The sequence below is a fragment of the Gavia stellata genome, chromosome 3, assembly GCF_030936135.1.
Source record: "Gavia stellata isolate bGavSte3 chromosome 3, bGavSte3.hap2, whole genome shotgun sequence".
Classification (NCBI taxonomy): domain Eukaryota; kingdom Metazoa; phylum Chordata; class Aves; order Gaviiformes; family Gaviidae; genus Gavia; species Gavia stellata.
Window position 1 is genome coordinate 36,970,172 of NC_082596.1, and position 21,919 is coordinate 36,992,090.

Below are 21,919 nucleotides of genomic sequence, written 5' to 3' on the forward strand. Positions count from 1 at the left end.
GTCGGTTTGAACTGCCGGGCACTGCCCCTCGCCGCCCCCGGGGGCGGACTGGCGGGGAGGCGCCCCGCCGGCCGGCAGGGGCGCTGCTGGCGGCGGCCGTCGGCGGGGGCTGCTCTCTGCGGCCGGGGCGGGGTGAAGCGAAGCGGCGGCTGCCATTCCTCAGCTGCGCGGCCGCCTCCTCCCCCTCCGCCTCTTCCTGGCCGCGGCGAGAGGAGCTGTGCTGGCAGCGGGGAGGCGGCGGCGGCGCCCAGCTCCCTGCCCGCCATGGCGATCCGCAAGAAGAGCAACAAGAACCCGCCGGTGCTGAGCCACGAGTTCATCGTGCAGAACCATGCGGACATCGTGTCCTGCATGGCTATGATCTTCCTGCTGGGGCTCATGTTCGAGGTGAGGCGGCACCGGCGCCCCCACCCCGGGGGCTTCGTCCCGCTTCTCGCCCCTCCGCCGGGGACTCTCGGCGCTGGGCGGGGAGGGCGCGGGGGTCCCGATGCGCCGGGGGAGGCCGGGCGGGTGGGCGGCGGGTAGCGGCGGCTGCCCCTCAGCCAGCGCGGGCACCTCCCGGCGCACCTGCCCGCCAGCCCACGCCCTCCCCGGGCCGCGCAGCCCCCGGCCCTCCCGTCCCCGCTGTGAGCGAGGAGAGGAGCCGACCCGCCACACAGCCGGAGGAGCCAACGCGGACGCCCTGCCCGCGGCTCATCCTCGCTTCCCTGGGCCCGGCCCCTCGGGGAACGCCCTCTTCCCCGTCTCGGCCCGGAGAGGCGCAGCCCGTGGCTGCCGTCAGGACCCGGCTGCCGTCTCCGCTCGCCGCCTGTGAGGGGAGGCCGTGTCCCGCCGCCGCGAGGGGACGGGGAGAGGGCAGGCGCGCTTCCTTTCGCGGCGGCGGGGAGTTCCTGCTGGCGGCGGGGTTACGTGGCAGTCGGAGCGCGGCGGCCGGGGGCGGAGTGTGCGGCCGCGCTCGCACCGCGGGGGGGTGGGGGGGGGCGAGGCCCAGCCGCGGCAGACGATCCCCCGCTCTTTGTGTGCGCGGCCCAGCTGGGCCCCGCCGGCACTACGGCTCCCGTCAGGCCGCGCGGCGGTGAAGGGAAACAAACGGTGACGTGTACATACAGCCGCCGCTCGCGGGGGGGTGGATGGCACGCGTGCGCGCGGCCCCCCCACCTTGGCGCGAAGAGGATTCCCCGTAGCACCCCCCACGGCCCCCGGGGCCGCGCGTCGCCTCCCGGGGCTAAAAGCGGTTTGAGGAGCCGTCAGGCCCGAGGGGGGTCGATCCGGGTGACTCGGCTGGTGCCGAAGTTACCTCCCGCCTCCTCCGCCCCCGTCGGCGATGGGGCCGGCTGCGGCCGGGTCTGACAGCGGTCGAAGGGAGCTCGGGCTCGGGCCTGACTGAGGGCCGGGCCTGCTGCTCGGGCGTGCCTGCAGGCCAGGCGCTGTGGTTGGGCCCCCGTGTTGGATGCAGTAATTGAAGCTCTTCCTAAACGATGTGAAAAGTTAGTGAACTCTGGTGGAGGGGTGCGTGGGGACAACAAAACCTTGAGCTTGGCTGCTGATCTAAAGTGTGCCTTTTTGGCTCTTCTTGGTTACCTTCTGAGAGAACTGAAAAGGTATTTACCTTTGTGACTTCCAAAATGTTCTCAGTTGTGTCCCGTCAAAGTAAGACACTTCTGGGTTTGTTGGCTAAATGTTTCAGACTTTTTGGTATTTTAGCCATTTGTTTAGAGTTGTGGACCTTTTTATTATATGGTTGGTTTTCAGAATAATTTTATCCAGGTGTTGATACTGCTCAGCACTAAAGACCGGTGGAGTTCGGAGAAAAAAAATATATATGGAAGCAAAAAAATGGGGCAGACCAAGAAAGCCGTTATGTTTGGATTTACTATGAAAAATCACCAAGACAGTCCTTATATGGTGGTTTTCTGGGGATTGAGGTTAAAGAGATGGACTTAAGCCATTACCTTTTATGTCTACTTCTGGCTTACTATATTTACAGTATTACTGGTAGGGTTGGAAGTTTGGGGGGGATTGAATGTGCTGAGGTATTTTGTTTTTAGTTTTTTTAATCCAGGTTGTTTTCTACCCCAGCGTAGAAGGGCTGCATGCCTTTGTTGGTACAGATGTGGTATGGCTGAGAAGATTGTTGCAATTTTTTAAACGCTTTGATACAGGTTTTAGAAATCACCTGCTGTGGTTAATGTTGGTATGGTGAAGCATTTATACTGCCTGACTTGTGCAACTGAATTGGGACTTTCTGAGTAGCTGACAGAGCCTTCAAAGGGCAGTTCAGAATTGACTAACTAGTTTTGAATTGTCCTCTGAAGGCTCCCTTGATGAATAGGGGGCCCTAGGCAACTTCACTAATTCAGGCAAACTAGTTGGATTCCCTGAAGTTACAAGGAGTGAACAGTCCACTGTGTATTCAGGGATTCTTAGAAAATCTAGGGCTTGTTTACAAAGTCCTAGTTTTAAAAATAAATTAATCTTATTTCTTGTGAATGATAATAAATGCTGGTAGTAACCTAATAATTATCTTTAGATACTCAAAGTATCCTTCCAAGATTCATAAAGGAGTTTGGTTTGGGGTTTTTTTTTTATTTTTGTCAGTCCTATAAATGCAACAAGGATGCTAGGTTTTTACAGCAATGAGAAATGATCAGATTATAAGTACTGTAAAGCGTGGTTATTTTTCCCTCTCTGTTAAGACATGTTGTTTCATGTTGGGATTCAATAAATATGTGTTAAATTTGAAAATTAATTTATACTTATTGACAGATAAGAACTCATGCTCCTGCTTATTTATTGGGGTTTTTATAGTACCACTAGCCCAAAAAAACCCCACCTTTAGAGCAAACTTTTTTTCCCCCCTCTCTCTTTTATTTGGTCTGCTTTTTCCTACTGTCCAGCATAAAGGGGTAGTACCACTACTGCTAAATTTAATTTGTTATGTTTTACCCTTCTTGCCAAAGGATCCCCAGGGTCAAAAGAATGCTAATTGTATTGAGTTGGTATGCAGCTGGCCTGAAATGGTTCTCTGTTCTTTCTGCCTTTCCTGTCCATGTTTTCCAAATCAGCCACAGATTTATGAATGTTATATTGACCTTCAAATTTTGTCAAATTAAAAAGTAATTATAAGTGAAGTTTATTTTCAGCCATTGCTGCATGCATCGTGATCTAGGGATTACATGATACTGTACGTTCTGTTAATGTGATAATACAGTATGGACTGGAGAAAGAACTGCAGCATGTGTTTTCATTTTAATGTTGTAGAAAAGACTATCTATAAGCATTTTAGAGGATATTTCGTTCAGGAGGTAGGGTATTCTGTAAACAAGCCTATAGAGATCATGCAATGTGTTCTGCCTTTGGAAAGTCAGGTGAAGTGGTGTGATAATGTGAGTTGATCAGTTTTATGCAAGGGGACAAACATGCTGCAGAAGGGGTGCTAAAGCTATGGGCAAATGTTTTCAGTTAAGTATAGTTTATTTCAGTGAGCACTAATAGCAGTTTTGTTTTTTCTCTTTCAGATTACAGCAAAAGCAGCTGTCATTTTTGTTACACTTCAGTATAACGTTACCATTCCTGCCACAGGTATGTATCATCTTGCAGGAGGTTAGTTATGAGACAGTGTATTCAGATGTTATTAGTATGCCGCACTTTCTAGACGGAGGGTAAGTGAATTTGTCAGTTTGAATAGATAATAAGCAATTTTCAAGGACTTCACTTTATTTTTGGTAAAATTCTGTTTTAATTAATTAGGTTAGGGGCAATGTTTTTGTTCTGCTGGATTCATCATTAGTGCTAAAACACCATGTGACTGGTAGATAAGTTCACATTAATTCTTTCTTTAGTTTTGCAAGTGACAATCTTTTACTAGTCAAAGTGGGGTAATAGTTCAACATAATTTTATAGTCCCCTTTCAATGCATTTGGGTAAGCTTCCTAAGCACACTTAAGTTTTCCTTTTTGTAGTACATCTTTCCAGAATCAAATTTAGTTTGTGATGTGGTAGAGAAGATGACTGTAAACAATCTAGTGACCTAGCTCATGATGGCAGTTTAATTTGACTTCTGTTTGTTCAGCTGACTACAAACTACTTCTGTTTGAAAGGTTTTGCTTTGAGAAACAAACTTCTTATCCACTAAACTGTATTGCTGGCTAACAGTTAATTCTGTTTGTCTTTTAGAAGAACAGTCTGCAGAAGCAATCTCTCTCTATCACTATGGCATCAAAGACTTGGCTACAATTTTCTTTTACATGCTTGTAGCAATAATCATACATGCTATAATTCAGGAGTATGTACTGGATGTAAGTACAAAATACTAATTCCTTTCATCAAGATAATTGTCAGGTTTTAATTAGACTTTAAGTCTATTAAAAGTAAACTTTTGCATTAAAGCTTTTAACTGTTAAAACAGACATTGAAACTTTTACATGTTCTAATGCACTTAACAGGTAAATGTTAAGTACTACAGCATATGAATAACAATGGACTTTCATTTCAGAAAATTAACAGGAAAATGCACTTTTCAAAAACAAAGCATAGCAAGTTCAATGAGTCTGGGCAACTTAGTGCGTTCTACCTTTTCTCCTGTGTTTGGGGAACAAGTATTCTTGTTTCTGTAAGTATGATTTCTCTTCTGTTTGTACTATGAGATTTCAAAAACTTCACTTACAATGATGATAAAAAAGTTTTCAGCTTATTTTTCTGGTTTTAGCTGGCTTTAATATTAAAACGGAGACAAGTTTAGGGATTCTGTGTAGGTTGTAGTCATCACTGAGTATAAAGTCCAGTAGTGTTACTGTTGTTCAGTCTGAGCTAATTTGATATACTGTCACCTGAATAAGGTAAAACTTTTAAACTTTATTATAGTACTTCATTCTCTGTAGTTTTTCTGTGTTGGCTTCTTAGTGTAAAATAAATGTTAAAAAAGCATCATATCTAGCATTTTGGCAGTCTAGGGAATGGGTGTGTGGACAGATTGCTGTAGGCTGAGGTGAGTGCGTGCTTTCAGATGACATGCTCTTTGCTAGTGGCTGGGTGCGTATGGGCTTAGTTTTAAAAAAGGGGAAGAGTATGATATTTATTTTTTTTTTTTTTAATTTTTTCCTTAACAAAATGGCTCCTAAAAAGGCTTTCCTTAAGCTCAAAGCTTGTCAGTAGTTTACAAGGGAAAACTTATGGCTGTAATGATGCTGGAATAACATCCATCTCATAAGGACATGGTATCTTGAATGAACGCTTGGTTGGTTTGGTTGCTCTTTGTTTTTCTAAGCCAATACAGCTGTCTTGTTTTTTTGGTTTGGGTTTTCTTTGTTTTGCTTTAAAAGGAAATATATTGATCTGCAGCTTTTGCTTGTGTGTGTAGATGTGTGCGTGTTTATGTACACACACGCATATACATAAATATGTACGTGTGTATGTTCATTCATTATTTCTGACTAAGTAGCAGCATCTTGGAAGGTTTATTGGGGTTTTTTGTTTGTTTGTTTTTTAGGAGAACTATATATCAGATCCAACCTCTCTGTGGAGGGACTATCCGCACACTCTGATTCCGTAAGGCCTCTTCCTTAGAGGATTGTTGGGGAGAGGAGGGAGTGTTTGAAACTTAGGGTGTGTCACATGCAATCTGTGTAGAATAAGTAGTCTGTAAAACTACATTAGTCACTAATGTATTTTTGCTCGTATTTGTGGATAAACTTCATTCTCTGTCAGTTTGTAGCATACAGAGTTTTCTTTCTGTAGGCTATTATTTAAAGAATTAAGTTTTTGCAAGCTTTATTTATCTTAATGATTTTGGTTTTAAAAATCTTACTTTTGAGTTGGATGGCTTGAAGGATCCATGTTTTTCTTTCTTTAGAGACAGTGATTAAATATGTTCACTAGAAAGTTTTTGAAATGTTTTTAGTTCATCAATAAAAAGTAATATTCTTCAATTCTTGCTGTATTGTACAGGTTTCAAATGAAGTTTTTCTACATCTTACAGTTGGCATACTGGTTTCATGCTTTTCCAGAACTGTACTTCCAGAAAACGAAAAAAGTAAGTTCGAAATGTAAATCAAAAGAACTCTAAACAAAGCAACTCAAACAGTGGAATAGTTAATTTCTTTTGGACTTCCAGAGTAATGTGTTACTCTAGATTTCCTACCCTGTTCTTCTTTGTGTTACCCATTTTTCCTGATGGAATTTTGGGTGCTCAAATGTCCATGTGAGAAGGTAGGTTTTTTTCTTTTCAGTTAAATCCTGTATTTCTAACTGCAGTAAAATTGCTGTATATCTATTGTGTAAATAAAAATTACTAGTGTTTCTCATCTACTAAAAGAATTTTTCCTTGAGCAAATGAATGTGAGATTTTCTTTTCAAACTTTTTTTTTGTTTCTTATAATTAGTAGTCTGAATAGTCTCATTGAAATCTAGAATTGCTTCATAAATTGTGATATAGGTGTAGAATATAAGCAGTGAAAAATTTGATAAATCCAAGGAATATTAAACCCTGGGATTTGATTTAAATACCACTGTCCTCAGCAGAAGTTCTGGCTAGTTGTATATTGAGATTTTTTCAGTGCTCAATTTTTAACAGCATCCTTTTCCCCCTAAGAGTTTTCTCTGTTGGGATTCTCAAACACTGAGTTTACCGTAGATTTTTGTTATTACACATTTTGCCTTCCTGGACCAATTTAAGTAGTCCCTTTGCATATGCGAAATGAGCCTGAGCAAAAACATGCCATTTCCTTCTTAAACTTCTATGTTTTAAACTCTTCAACATGGCTTCACCAAGGGCAAATCATGCTTGACTAATTTAGTGGCTTTCCATGGTGGAGTGACTGCATCAGTGGATGAGGGAAGAGCTGCTGATGTCATCTACCTGAACTTCAGTTAAGGCTTTTGATATGGTCCCCCACCACATTCTTACCTCTAAGTTGAAGAGAGATGGATGCACTGTTAAATGGATAAGGAACTGGCTGGATGGCTGCTTCCAAAGAGTTACAGTCAGTGGCTCAACGTCCAAGTGGAATCCAGTAACAAGTGGTGTTCTTCAAGGGCCCAGACTGGGACGAGTGCTGTTTAATGTCTTCATCAATGACATAGGCAGTGGGATTGAGTGCACACTCAGCAAGTTTGCAGGTGACACCAAGCTGAGTGGTGCAATTGATTTGCTTGAGGGAAGGAATGTGATCCAGAAAGATCTTGACAGGCTGGAGGAGTGGGCCTGTGTGAACCTCATGAAGTTCTACAAGGCCAAGTGCAAGGTCCTGCACCTGGGTCATGGGAATCCCCAACATCAATACAAGCTGGGGGATGAAAGGATTGAGAGCAGCCCTGTGGAGAAGGACTTGGGGGTACTGGGAAATGAAAAATTGGACATGAGCCAGCAACATGTGCTCACAGCCCAGCAAGCCAGTTGTATCCTGGGCCGCATAAAAAGGAGCATGGCCAGCAGGTCAAGGGAGGTGATTCTGCCTCTCTACTCCGCTCTGGTGAGACCCACACCTGGAGTACTGAATCCAGCTCTGGGGTCCCCAGTACAAGAAAGACATGGGACCTGTTGGAGCAGGTCCAGAGGAGGGCCACAAAAATAATCAGAGGGATGGAACACCTCTCCTATGAAGAAAGGCTGAAAGAGTTGGGATTGTTCAGCCTGGAGAAGGCTCTGGGAAGACCTTATTGCAGCCTCTCAGTATTTTAAGGGGACTTGCAAGAAAGACGGAAAAACTTTTTATCGGGGCCTGTAGTGACTGGACAATGAGCAATGATTTTAATCTGAAAGAGGGTAGATTTAGATTAGATAGGAAGAGATTCTTTACAATGAGGGTGGTGAGACACTGAAACAGGTTGCCCAGAGAAGTTGTGGATGCCCCAACCCTGGAAGTGTTCAAGGCCATGCTAGACACAGGGCTTTAAGCAGCCTGATCTAGTGAAAGATGTCCCTGCCCACGGCAGGAGGGGGTTGGACTAGATGATATGTAAAGGTCCCTTCCAACCCAAACCATTCTGTGATTCTGTTTTTGCTCTGTGACTGGTCTTGTGTCTCTGCTGCCAGAGTTCTGCCTTATTCAAGAAAATGAAACATATGTGTTATGTAAGGGTAGGTCTTTGTTCAAGAGTCTAGAAGAGGCTTGGGAAAATAGTAATGAGATGCTTTGTTTTCATGCTGATCAGACACAGTATAAACACTGATGTTTTGCAGATACTGCAGATGATGTTCCCATACTGCACTAGTCATATCTCAAATTTGACTTCATATCCGAGTGTGGGGTTTTTTTAATGTAACTTCAAGAAAGCTGTCACAAGGGGCAGAAGTGCTGTGTATTGAATAGTAGTGTTTTACTGGGTCACTGCTTGGAATTTTGGCCTCTGTCTTTTGCATTAAGTTTTAAGAGCGAGTTCATTTGTTTTAGCAAGTTCATAGTTGATATTTCTTTCACCACAGTTTAACCTCTGCCATCTTGGCTTCTCTGCCTTATTCTCTTGAAGGAAGTGGCTTCTTTTACTCAGGTCTAGTTGTCTGTACTGCTGATGTAGACAAGAAGTTCTTAATTCAGCTTTCTGTATAGTAGTGTATGCCTCCACCTGCGTTATTCCAGTAGGCCTTCAATGTCTGACCGTTTGTCTAAGCAGGCAGCATGGGCTATTTAAATGTTACCTCAGTTCTGAAGATAAAGTACAAAAGGCTCGTCCTGGTAGTACTTTGAGAAACTAGGCGTTTTTACTGACTATTCACTAATTTGTCTGAAAGAACTCATTTTCTGTTTTCTTTCAGATTGTTTAGAGTAGGTCTTTATCTGTTTTCTTGCTCTTTGTGCGTGGTGTTTGCTCTTGTCACAAGTGTTTGATTCTGTGCTTTTGTTGGCTTTGAGATGGAGTATTGCATAACATAGCATAGATCTTACACAATTAAATTTTTAGGGCTTTTTTTAATGACGTGTATGGAAGACAAAGCTGGAGCTCCTCGCTTGAAGTTTAGGCAATCTTTCCAAAAAGTAGGAGTTTCTTAAGCACAACTGAATGTACTCTGCATACCACTTCAAGACAGATTTTTTTATTGCAATCTAGCATACTTTAGTAATTCTTCTGTTCACAGATGGCACCTTCTGCTTTCCATGTGCTGTGTGTCTATACTTGAATTCATGTCTCTTCCTCTTTATTACTTTGTCTGCATGAAGTATTCAATTGAATGGGGCTGGCTAAAACCTAACTTGAAGTGTGACCATGTGGCATGATTGGTTAATAACATTATTCTCTGTATTTGCCAGCAACAGTGTGCCAGAATCTTGGATGATCTTGAATTTTTAAAATAGATGTCAACACTTGGAAACTTTTTCATTTTGGTTCATAGACTGTTATTTTATTTATGTAGCAATCTTGAGAGAATCTGATGGGCAGCAAACATGCGGAACTGTAGGAAGTTACCTGATGATACAGTAATACATACCAAATAAGTGTTGTAATAGCTAGTACAAACTCACAGTAGTCATATCAAATAAAAACGGGCCCTCTTAAAAAGCATCTTTTTGATGTTTGATGCATTTTCTCACAATAGCGTATGTCTAAGATACCGAATGTTATTGGTAAGTAAGCAGTAAGTTATGTGTGGAACTGGAAGATCTGGGATGAGTAGTAATTCAGTGCCAGAACAGGCCATGTTAAGGTAGCTGATAAACCAAGAAGAATTTCCAAGACTAGGGAATGGTTTGTAATAATATATAACATTGTACAATAATGTATAACGTTGTGTATAATGTATAATTACTTTTTTTTCCTAATAGGAAGACATCTTTCGCCAGATTGTCTACATTGGACTTTATCTGTTTCATATTGCTGGAGCCTATCTCCTGAAGTAAGTCAATTGTAAACTTTTGCTGGCTTCATTCGCCGTCTTAAGCATCTAACAAAATGTCTGAATGTTTGTTTTATTTGTTTTGATAGTCTGACCCATCTTGGACTTGTTCTTCTGGTGTTGCATTACTTTGTTGAATTTCTTTTCCACATATCCCGTCTTTTCTACTTCAGTGATGAAAGATACCAGAAAGGGTAAGTAGCCTCTGTCTTTTAAACTAATGTAATTTCTGTCTCAAAGCCTTGTACTTTTAACTAACCAGAAACCAAAATTACAAGGTAGTTCAAACAGTGTTTCCTTAGAAGCTACAGTTCTCCAGATTAGTTTTAGTATTTGTATCTCGAAAACTACTATTTTTTTTTACCTTATTCACCTATTTAAGTAAATATTAGTAGCGGTATAAAATCAAATAAAATCTTACACTTTGTACTATATTAAAAAAAATTGCAGAGAAAGAAACAGGTAGGTTGCTAATACAGCTAGTTCTGTAGGAACTAATAATATGCTTATGTTCTGATAGTGATGGAAAGCACTTTCCGTTGAGTTGAAATTAGTTTTCAGAACATACTTTTGGTTTGTAGAAAAAGGTTGTGAGGCAGGACTTCTCTTGCTTTTTGTCTTCTATGAGTACCAGAAATACAAGACTAGGATAGATGCAAAATAATTAATTTAGTTAAGTCCGTAAATTTCAAATGAATTTACGTGATGAAGAGTAAACGTTTGCATTGTTAGTACTTGGGTTGTGAATGGAAAAATCATTTAGTATTTGTGATGTTTTTCTTTGTAGATTTTCACTGTGGGCAGTTCTTTTTGTTTTGGGAAGGCTTCTCACCTTGATTCTTTCGGTCCTCACTTTTGGCTTTGGACTGGCAAGAGCAGAAGATCAACAGCTGAATTTCAGTACTGGAAACTTTAATATCCTGGCTGTTAGGTACGGTAAACTTGGAATGGTTCTTAAGCTGTAAACCTGTGTTGAATACACAATATAAACAGTGTGGTATTAGTGCTAGTAATTCTGAATGGTAAGGTGTTTTCATGCAACCGATAAGATCAATAGGAATAGCTTCTGTAACAAACTTTAAGACATAGTGAAATGAGTTGAGAAATTTACAGTCTACAGCTGAGAAATCTGTAGCTCATTTTTTTGTCAGAAAAAAACTGAATTAGAAGGAATATCCAATTACAGAGATTACTTTAAAATGTTTTGGAGTTAGTGAATTGAATTCTAGATACACTTGCAGTGAGTTTATCTGTAGAGGTCAAGGCATTATGCCCAGAGCATCTTTGGTTCTGGTTGAAGAGTCCTACCTCTTTCTCTGCCTTTATTATGGTTCCTATTGCTGCTATGTGGTGCAGAATGTTCAGCCAACCACCTGGACTTTTTATGAATTAAATCCAGAAAAGGAAGTTAAAACATTGACAATGTCAGCATTACCCTGCAGAATTGATACTCAGAACTGCTAGACTCTCTTAAACCGTTTTCAGCTGTTACTGCCTGGTACCTTGAGAGTAATACTGAGAAGGGAGAAAGCAGGAAAGAAATCTAGTGCTTCCCAGTTTTGATGGAGGGGCAAAGACTTCACTCTCACTGTATATCCAGTTTTGTTCAGCTGTGCTAAGCCCAGTTACGGTGTGTGAGCTAACTCCTGCATGGCTTAGAAAATGCATGTTGGGGGGGGGGGGTGTGGACTCACAGAAAAAAAACCAAAACCTTGAACTTTTACAAATTCATGTTATCTAGAAGGAATCACTGTAATGTGTTTCAGGAACCTGAGTAAAAAGGCAGTTTATGACATATGAAAAACTCTCTGAGGTGTTGTTCTACTTTCCTTTTCTGTTTGAATAATGAGATAAATTTACTGATAAACCTGTACCTGTGTTTTGTTTCTAGAATCAGTGTGCTGGCCTCCATCTGCATGGCTCAAGCATTTATGATGTGGAAGTTCATTAATTTCCAGCTCCGGAGGTGGAGAGAGCATTCTTCTTCTCAGCCTCAGTCAGTGAAAAAGAAGTTCGTAACAGCTAAAGGAAAGACATCCAGAAAAGAAAGAGGTTTGTATCTTCAGTTTTCCTGTTGCCTTGACTTCTCAAAAACAACTTGAGGTAATGGAGAGCCTTTTTCTAATGTAATTGCTAAAGAAATATTTTGTTTCACTTGCAAGTGAGATGACTCAGTTACAGAAACAGTATTGGTAAATATTGTTGTGGGTTTGGGGTTTTTTTAATTAAAAAAATTCACTATATAGTAATTGTTTGATTTTTCTCTTCTAATTGACCAAATGAAGGAATTGCCATTTCTTTAGTTAATGCAACATGAGATTTTTGTTACGTCTAATTTTATTACTTGAGCAAAATGTGTCATGCTTGTGTTCCCTTATAAAAAGGGAACAGACACATTTTTAGATCTGTTCTCATAATCAATTACTTCTGAATTTTTCTTGCAATTAATTTGAAGCTTGTTTTTTCATTGCCACTAAACTCTGAGGTTTTAGGGCGAGGAGGTGGTTTGATGAGCTAGTAAATAAGATTATATTGGACTGGTTTTACTAAAAATAGGATTTGGGTATTTCTTTTAAGGTGAGGTAATAACTGCTTACTACTCTAAACCTGTGTAGAAGCATTTGGAAATGAACTAATGACTCCAGGTTTGACTTCATGATTATGTCACACTCTTTTTATGGAAAGGGCATGAAAGATGAACGGAATGCTTTTTCCTCCAAGGAAAATTATGTGCTTCATTAAAAAAAATAAATAATTAAAAAAAAAAATCCCCACACTTTCAGTATTTCTGTTGTACCACCAGTTAAACTTCTGTGTATTTAATTGCTAGCTTAAATAACTTCTGCACTTTTTTGAAACTGCTTGAGTAATTTCAAAAGCTTATTTCAGCATGATCCTTTGCTACCAATCACGTATTGGCAACGTGTTTCACTTTTTGATCTGTTGAAAGTAACGTGTGTGAAGACCATTTGCACGGAGAACTAAGATTTGTGGTCAGAGATCAAGTCTTTTTTATGAAAATGTTATGCTTTAGAGTATTTCTGTAGTCTCTTTTGATGATTTGTAGTTATTACAACTTGGCTTTTGTGTGTTGTTGGAGTTTTTTGTTTTCATCAGAAAATCCAGTTGGACATTTTTTTAATTGAGTGAAGGTAGTTTCCTATGTAGATGTCCTACTTAATCAGAGCTTCATGTTCATTGTGTCTTAGTATGTATTTTTGTGGGATTAATTTAAATCTTCTATGACAAATATTTTTAAAGCATAAACTTAAATGGCATTTTAATCAGTGAGTCAAAAATGGTAGTAGCTTTTTTAAATCTCTTAAACTATTTCATTCATGTAATTTGGTGAATTTGCTGGTTTTCACCCAACTTCAATGGAGACTTGCAAGTGGTAAACAAATAGTGAAAAAAGCAGTTAATTGGACTTGTGGTTTAATTCACAAAATAATTGAGCTATGCCTGTCTTAAAGACTGGGGAATTTTACAGCTTATTTTAAATGGAAAGAAAAGAACTTTAAAATCCGAAAAATTAGTGTTGTTTCAGATTCTTCTGTTTTGAAGATTCTTGTAATGTTATCTGTTCAGAACACTCGCACAGGATGCAGCAAGACAGTGTTTTTGAAAGAGTAATATATGCAATTAAACTGTTTAAAACAGTCTGGGTTTTTTTTCTTTTTTGTGGTTAAATGGATTTTTGGGAGTCAGGGCACAATAAAATGTATTACTTTTAGACTATGCCAAAAGCAAGAAATGACAGTAGAAAAATCCTAGTGGTGATGTAGGTGGGGTACCCAGGCACATGCTGATTCTTGTTCTTTGTTTTACTTTCACTTGTTTTGACTTAACTGTTTAAGAAAATATGGTTTCAATTAGCTGGCTTGGGTCTAGCTCATTGTTTCTAAGAGTCTTGATTTACGAATAACACAAGCTTTTCAAAAAGTATCCAAAGGCTACCTTATGTAGGCTTAAAATGGTGTGTCATTTACAACCAAATATGTTGGATAGACTATGACTGTTCCTATGTGACTAATTGGGCCTGGGTCTGGTCTTATTCTCATGTATGTTTCTGATTATTTCTTTTTTTTCAGTTGCTTGGTTGCATAAATGGGAGCATTTGGGTGTAGTGGGGGAGAGAGGGAGATCAACAGTTGGTTTTGTGGATTGGCCACACTCTGTGGTGATCTGCAACACATCTGCAGATGGAAAACATTAATTTAACCATTTATTTGTACAAAAAAAATGCAACGGTTGCTTGAAGTTAAAATGATACTGTAAGTCAGAGCAGGGATGTTAAACAGCAAGCATTATAGCTGGCTATGTACTCTGCTCTTCAGGTCTGTTTTATAAATATGGTTACTGTCGGGCAACATCTCTGCTTCCTTGGGTTGTGGTGACACTGAACAAAGAGGATACTCTGAATTCACAATGGTATCATGTTGCTCCATTTTACTCTAAGTTGTGTGCATGATAAATCCACAGATTGTGGGTCATTGTTCTAGGGCAAACTTTTGCTATCAAATCATCACTGTGGTACTCAAATAGATTAAAACTCTAGAGACCTTTAAGTTGGTCCAGAAGTGGGATAGAAGTAGAGAGTTGCAGCTGGTAACATGTTCTTGCTTTGTATTCTTAGATAGGTGCCTGGTCTTGTGCTTGAACTCTTTCCATGTATGCATACTCATCTCAAATCTAACTAGTGTTTTACTTCTGTCCATCTTATCTATGTAAATATCTTTATCAGAACATAATTCTATATGTTAAAATATATACTTAAAAAATCGTGTGTGTATGTGTATATAAAGATTTCCTATATATATGAAAAGCTTGTAAAGGTAAGTGAAGGAGTGTAATTTTAGCAAGAATTAAAAAATGAAATAGGTGGGATAAACAATAAAGACCTATACCAGGGAATTGTGTATATAATGTGTGTCTCCAAAATTTCACAGGATAGTCTCATCTACAGGTTGAGTATTTTCCTTTTTAAGATAATATCTTCTAAAACATTGTAGCTGGTCTTGATTTTCAGTCTAGATGTATATAATGCCCACATTTCAGTGTCTGGCCATGTCAGGAAGCTGGACTTTATTGTAGTAAACTTCAAATTTTGCACTTTGTAAAAGCTTCATTATACTGTTGCATTATGAACGATAATGATGAAGTTTAACAAAGAAGATATATTAGAAAAGAAGTTAAAAGACTGTTTGTATAGGACCTACAAAAATGTAATAAAATATAAAGCGTCTCATTGTATTTGAAAAATGTTTTCTTCTTTTTTGTAGAAAATGGAATAAATGGAACAGTGACCTCAAATGGAGCAGACTCGCCTCGTAGCAGGAAGGATAAATCCTCGTAAAACTGAGTTTTATTAAGTTAATTGACTAATGTCCCCAAAGAATCTGCTTTTTACATGGATGGCCCTTCAGCACTAGAGATGTTATGGATTAAAGAAAATACAGTTCATGGTTTTTGATTATTGTTTTGAGAAACTTTTTTTAAAAGCCATTTTGACTAAGGAAAAAGGTTTATCTGTCTTCAAATACTGGGGGGGGATACAACACTTTTTAAATAACATTGACACTTTTTTAAACATTTATTGTTATGAAGTAACTTCATTTAATGAGGATCACTGTTGCAATGTATTGTTTCCTTCCAGTTTTTATAATCTTGGTGATATATACTGTTCTAACAACTTCATTTTTTCCAAGTTCTTCAAGAAGTATTGCAAAATTGAAGCAAAAACTTAGTATGCCTTTTTAGATACCCTGGCTTTTCAGTTAATTACCTTGATTCAAATTTACAGTTCAAATTGGGATTCCAAGACCACACCAATAAACCTCTTATTTTGTAGTTATTAGCTACACAATGTCTGCTCTAAGAATTGCCCCATATCATTAAAACAAAACTGAACTATTGGAAATGTTGCAGAGTCTTATTGTTTGTTGGTTAGAAATCTCTTACAAGGAACAAAAAACCTTTTTGAGATATAGCTTTAGCACTTGAAAATTAGAAGGGAGTGTGTATGGTCATAGAGAGTTGATTTGAGTAGCACTGTTAACTCCTGTCTGTGCTTTGAAAGTGTAGGTATCTTGAGAATTAGTGTACTTTGGACCTTCTTTGAAAACTTGTCTGTCTGATTTTAGAGGGTGGAGGTTCTTACAATGTGGTGTTATGTTTGTTTTAGGAGGCGTTTAATGCTCCATGAAGAGGGAATGTATTAGATAAATGGATCAAGTTATGAGGAACATTCCTTTATTCTAACTGCTTTGCTTTGTTTCACCTCTGTTAGGAAATAGTTTCATTTCTCCTATATATATTTTTATGAAAAAATATTTAAAAGCTACACTTCTTAAAACTGATTTATTGTGCCCTTTGCTACAACTGGAAAAAAAATCTTCAGAGTTTTTCCGTTACCTGTCTTTCATATTTGTATTAAATGTGAAGCTTTGTCCAGTTAATTTTCCAGTTTAATATGCAGTTAATGTTTCCTCTGTACCCTTTTGTGATGGGTATAATTCCACCCATTTCACTTGAGAATCAGTTAGAGATTTAATTTAGTCTTGAGAAGAAGTTGCTGAATTAGTCTTTCAAGTTAACCCAAGTATTGGACTGCTTATTGATTGAGAGGAGTAATTATGAGCAATCAAGCTGATAAATAAAATAGTTTTAATTAAAAACTGTTACTGTAGTTGAGTTTATACCCAACAAAATAATAAATCTGCATTCTGTATCTTCTACAGTTCAGTTGCTTACTATACAGAATAAATGTTTCTAGTACAAAACCTTCACTACAAGTAACTATCCATTCTTCAATTGTGTAGTGCTATTTGGAGTTGTTGCAGTATAATTTACTACATTTCAGCTAATATCAGTCACAGTTCCCGAATACTTGCTTCACAGCTTCTGAAGTGGATTTGACAGACTTAGACTTTCTTAGCTTGAGAACTCTGGGGTAATATGCCCAGTCTGCTTCAGTGGAAGTAGCTATACCATGTCTTGATTTGAAGAAATAAAACTCAAGTGGTGAAACTGTGGATCTATCTGATCTGACCATGAAACGGGAAAATTGGAACTCAGAAATTTTGAGGGAATTGCATACATTAAATACTTGCTGCACAAAATAGTGTTTCATGTCTGATGTTTCTAAAAAGACCTTCGTAGATTCTGTGTGCCTTGCTCTCAAGTTGTACCTTAAGCCAAAAGGGGTAAATTTTTTAAGTTTCTAGTCTGATACTTTGACTCTGTATCAGTTTGCTTGTGATACCTGGTTGTACTGGGGCTGTCAAAATCATAAAGGGTGGAGGAACAAATTATGAAGGGAGCATTTAAGGTGCATCTTGAGATCTTTAAGACTTATTGGAGTCTGAGGGTTGTAATAGTTGTTTCCCTTAGGCAAACCGTTTCTTGTAAACCTCATTCTTTGGCACAGTAGTCTTGAAATGCAAACTTCAGGTTCACTTCCAAAAACTTCAAAATATATTCTTTCTTGTTAGCACTGACACTGCTTTTTGTCTCCTTTTGGCCTTATGGACATTCTTGGCCTTTGGACTTCTAAAAAAGCACTTTTGTTTCCGCAATGGCTTAATCTTCATCCTTGCCTTATAGGAGTTGTTGCTTTCTGCCGAGTAATAGAGAGTAATTTCAGTTGTTCTAGAATTTGGATAGAGTGTTGAAAGCCAGTATCTTTTGTCTCTCGGGTCATAACTAAAAAATACATATTTATAATTTTGGATGAGGCAAAAGCGGTAATTTTTAATTTTCTACCTTGGGGTGGAAACCCCCATGAATTTAGATTGAGACCTCTGTTTCCAGTTTGATATTACTTGTTTTGGCATAAGATTATTGTTTGCCTGGATAACTTCTTTCGAATTGCTTAAAACTGATTTTCAAATGTTACTGCATTTTGGCTCTTCGTTTGTAATCTGGGATTCAGTAAGATGGAAGATGATTAGTTGTCTGATCATGTTTTCTTAATTACGGAATCAGGAAAATCAGAAATGGAATACAATAATGAGCTCTTCAGTCATTTCCTACGCCTAATAAAATAATTTTTGCTTAGGCTGTAGTAATTTATCTTGGTCAATTACCAGGTCCCACAAAGAGAAGGCTTTGTCCATGTAGATGGATTTGAATTAATTTGTACAGACTGTGGATAGGGTTTGTTGGGTTTCGGTTTTTTTCTTAAACTCCCTCCTCTCTGCCCCATCTTTTGAGAACTTTTCAAGACTCACAACAGATGATTTCAAGCCTTCCCCCTCGCCCCCCGCCAAAGGGATGTTTGGTTTATGTGCCAGAATCTACTATCAAAACCAGTATTTTACTTTTACTGAGTAATTGTATGCAACTTCAAAGTACAAACAAGGAATTCAGAGCAGCTGAAATTAATTTTCAGAGTTTTTGTTTTTATCTGGACACTTTCTCCTCTTGACTAGTTGCAAAGATTGATTTCTCCTGTGTGAATTATTTATGAACATGGCTCTTTGGAAATACTGCTTTTCGGGTGATCCCATGCCCAAACTTAGGCATGATCAAGGGATTTGCTATACAGAGAAAATGCATAGGCTGTTTCTACTGACATTAGAATATGCTGAAAGGAAATCAGGTATGTTGGGATAATGCATTTAGAAAATCGGTAGTTACTCGTAAGCATTTGATATTTTTCCTTTGAAAATTTTAGTTGCGTTTATGGAGTTATATTACCCGGTGTGTAATAAACAGTGCGATACTTTGGTACAAGTAATCGGACTTCATTAAAAAGGGTTAATACACATCTGCAGTCCTTTTGCTCTTTGCAGATTTCTGACTAACTGCACCTGAGGTGATTTTGTCAGGGGCAAAACTTGATATTAAAGGGAAGGGAGCATTTTCATGGTCACGCTAAGCTGAAAGTAATTTAGGTTGTTGACAAAATTGGGGGTCTGTCCATTGCCTTGTCTAGCACAAGCCTTTCTGGTTGCATGGTGAGCTAGATCAGGGAGCTGGTGCAGCTGAAAACTACCTTGTTTGCTTAGTTGCTTTTCCTGCTGGATTAGTTGCCTGATAGTAATTCTGGAGGTACTCAAGTATTTATGTATAAGCAAAAAGAAGAGATGCAGGGAAAAAGTGAATCAAGCTCTAAGGCAGCTACCCCTTTCAACTGCATGTTTGCTTGAAAATTGCACTAGGTTACAGTGTGAGTTGGGAGATCTCATGGAAGGGCTTCCCATCATCTATACCGGAAGGGAGCTGGTCTCTCTGGTAGATCCTACAGGCCAAACTGTTAAGAGTTAATGGATTTTTTTTGTCAGGTATTGGGGGGGGAGGAGAAATACTCAGTATGCTTTACTGTGCTGAGATACCTGTTATCTGTCATAGTTTCGAGGTTTCCAAGCAGTGCAAGATAATACCGGTGGGGTAGAAACAGGAATTCTGAAAATGTAGTTTCTCTTGGATCAAAAAAGCAAGATTATTTTCCTCAACAGCCAGGAAACTACAGCTTTTTTGCTTTCTTGGTGTGAGATTTTTTTTTTTCCCCACATGAACTCTTTATGTATTGAAGTAGGTCTTCCAGAGAGCTTTGCAAGAATTGCACTGTATGCCTGTCTAGGTATGTGGAGGGGAGGGTTGTTTTGGTTTCTCTTATTTTATTTTCCTGTTTTCAAGAAGTTCACCAGCTGATTCCTAGGTCATACTTGGGTTTGATTCCATTTGTGACTCAGCCCCTTGGGCCTGTGTTGTAGAAGATGGAGACTGGCAGCTTCAATAGGCTCCCTATGCAGTGTTGGTCACCACTGTCCTAATTGTTCTCTGTGGAAAATGTCAGTATTGAAGGGACTTGAACACTAAGTAGAGACAGTCGTGGTATTTGTAACGTTTACAGGCCGATGAGAGCCTGCATAGAGAGATACTGCGTTCCAGGGGGCTGTGGTTTAATGCCTGGAGGCTGCAGTACTAGTCATCTTGTTATGCAAATACTTGGCTTACTTCTTGCACAGGATATAAGAATGTCCTGCAAAATTAAGGCTTGGGGAAAATTTGGGAGATCCTTTAAAAAGAATAAGACTCTTCAAAGAACTGACAGCAGTTATCATCTGTTCATCATATTGTACTTTCTCACATTGTTAGTTGTGGATTATCTTTAGAGCACTGAATTAGCCCATTCTTGGTTTTTTTATACTGTAGGTTGTTGTGGTGGATGTCTGGTGGGTATCCCCTCTTCTCATTGCTCCCTGAACTACTCAGTTTAGGATCTGCTAAGCCTGGTTCTGTACTCATTAAGGAATTTGACGTGCTCTTCAGAACTAAAATAGAAGCAGTGCCAGTGTTTCTGGACCAGACGTGCAAGAAATAAGCACATCAATATGTCGGGTGTCATCAGAACCCACTCAATGGGAACTGAAACTCTTTAGTATGAATACATTACAGTACAACTTGTATTGCAGTGGGTGTTTAGATATAGCTCACATGCAGATAGCAAGTGCCTTTGTGGGTGAAACGGAACTGCTGTTAGCATTTACAACTGTCGGTTCCCCTTCTGTGAACGATGGGTGAGGAATGCTGGCCTGCAGCTGCATAGGCTTCTTTCTGCCTTGTAGAGAAGTTCTTTTGATGTTGACAAGACAAAAGGCAACAACTCTTATTTCAGGTTTAAAAAAAAAAAAACATATTACCTAGTTTCGAATCCAGCGCTCTTGCTCTTAATCTCTATGTGTCCCATCACTTTTATTTTAGGTTTCCGCAAATAGTTTATTTTTATCCAGATCAAGGATGGCAAATCTGTGATGTGAGTGCCAGAAATGACAACTCCTTTTTCTTCTTTTTGTGTTTGAAACTTTTTGCAGAATCAGAGCAGCTAAAGTGTAGCTTTGTAATTTGATAGCTTTTCCATATTCATTCTTTGTCCTTATTTATTGTGGTTGACATTAAAGGTCAGGCATTGTAATGCAGCACAACACAGTTGTTACTTCTTCATTCAACAGACAAGAGTGTTAGGCAATTTAATATACTGAAGTGAAGAAATATATTACTAATTCTTGACTGGTTTAGCAGAAATTGGTATTCCTGGATGGTTTTGTTTTCCATATTGGGGTTCGCTATTATTGCCTTTCTCATTTAGGAAACTGGGCACTTAAGATCTCTGAATCTCTAGACTGTAGTTTTGCTGTATACAACTTGACAGATTATGGTCTAGAATTTGAGCTTTGTGTCTCCTTATGTCGGTTACAGATGGTGAAGAATGTATCTTGCATTGTAATTAACAGGTAAGAATTCAGCCCATGGTGATAAGAGTACTGTAACGAGGTAGGAATTTCAACTCTTGAACTCCAGACTAGAAGCCAAGCCAAAACTATCTTGTGTTCTCACACAGGTGATTCCTCCTCTTTGTTTCTTGATTAATCATTATCTTTGTTTTGTTTATTTAGATTGTAAGTTCTTTGTGGCAAGGGTTGTCTTTGTGTGTGTGCGCGCGCGTGTGTGTACCCAGGACAATAAGGCCTGGAGCCCCAGTCTGTGGAAGCTGTAATAAGCAATCACCTTGTTATTGTTTTCCTGGATATCATAATAAAGAGTATTGAATTAAAACTGTGCTTGAATAGTTTGTTACAAAAATGGAGGCATGTAAATTGCATCTGGCCTTGCTTACAGTCCAGCAGCACCAGTAGCAGAGAGATGTGGGTCAAAGTCAAATACAGTGTTCTGTTTGGGGATATTCACTTGAACCAATGAACACAGAACCAGGAAATCTTTCTAGGCTGAAGAGAAATGGCTTGTAACTCGGGCTGGAGCTGGAGCTTGCACAAAATTACCAGGAATTCAAGACTGAGTTTCTCACCTTCTGTCAACTTGAGGAACTGCATTGGTCCTCCCTCTCAAGAAGGTGGGCTTGTTTGCTCTAATGCTTGTGCAGTGTTTTGTATCCTTTGAGTAGTGCTTTCAAGCTTGAGACGGTAACCACGAACTTAGAGAATACCAGAACTTGTACTGGGGACCGTCTGGTGTGGCCTGGGAGCTGACTGTTCAAGTGTCTCCACTAAGCAACTTTTAAAGCCTTCATAGAGTTCAGCTTCACTGATACGGCAGAGTAAAATTTCATCCAGTCTGAAATTGAAC

General features: G+C 39.5%; 1 protein-coding gene across 4 annotated transcripts; it reads left to right on the forward strand.

Annotated features, from left to right (window-relative positions):
* Positions 1–230: 230 nt before the first annotated feature.
* On the forward strand, positions 231–16,945 carry TRAM1 (translocation associated membrane protein 1). 4 transcript variants are annotated; one of them, XM_059836260.1, is made up of 11 exons: positions 231–387; positions 3,519–3,603; positions 4,192–4,298; positions 4,496–4,612; positions 5,489–5,547; positions 5,947–6,031; positions 9,759–9,829; positions 9,919–10,023; positions 10,617–10,760; positions 11,721–11,881; positions 15,112–16,945. In XM_059836260.1, exons 1-11 carry the CDS (start codon positions 265–267, stop codon positions 15,183–15,185), a joined length of 1,131 nt encoding a protein of 376 aa, XP_059692243.1. In that variant the 5' UTR covers positions 231–264; the 3' UTR covers positions 15,186–16,945. The 4 variants fall into 4 exon arrangements, with proteins under 4 accessions (XP_059692243.1, XP_059692241.1, XP_059692242.1 ...); XM_059836258.1 differs by having other exon boundaries at positions 3,519–3,582; positions 4,177–4,298; XM_059836259.1 differs by having other exon boundaries at positions 3,519–3,582; positions 4,180–4,298.
* The last annotated feature ends 4,974 nt before the right edge of the window (positions 16,946–21,919 follow it).

What these genes read in the sequence shown, in the direction of transcription:
- TRAM1 (XM_059836260.1), top strand. Translation starts at nt 265, where the DNA reads ATGGCGATCCGCAAGAAGAGCAACAAGAACCCGCCGGTGCTGAGCCAC. An exon ending in TATCCGCACACTCTGATTCC is followed by an intron (nt 5,548 to 5,946) that starts GTAAGGCCTCTT and finishes TGTATTGTACAG; the next exon opens with GTTTCAAATGAAGTTTTTCT. An exon ending in TTTAATATCCTGGCTGTTAG is followed by an intron (nt 10,761 to 11,720) that starts GTACGGTAAACT and finishes TTTTGTTTCTAG; the next exon opens with AATCAGTGTGCTGGCCTCCA.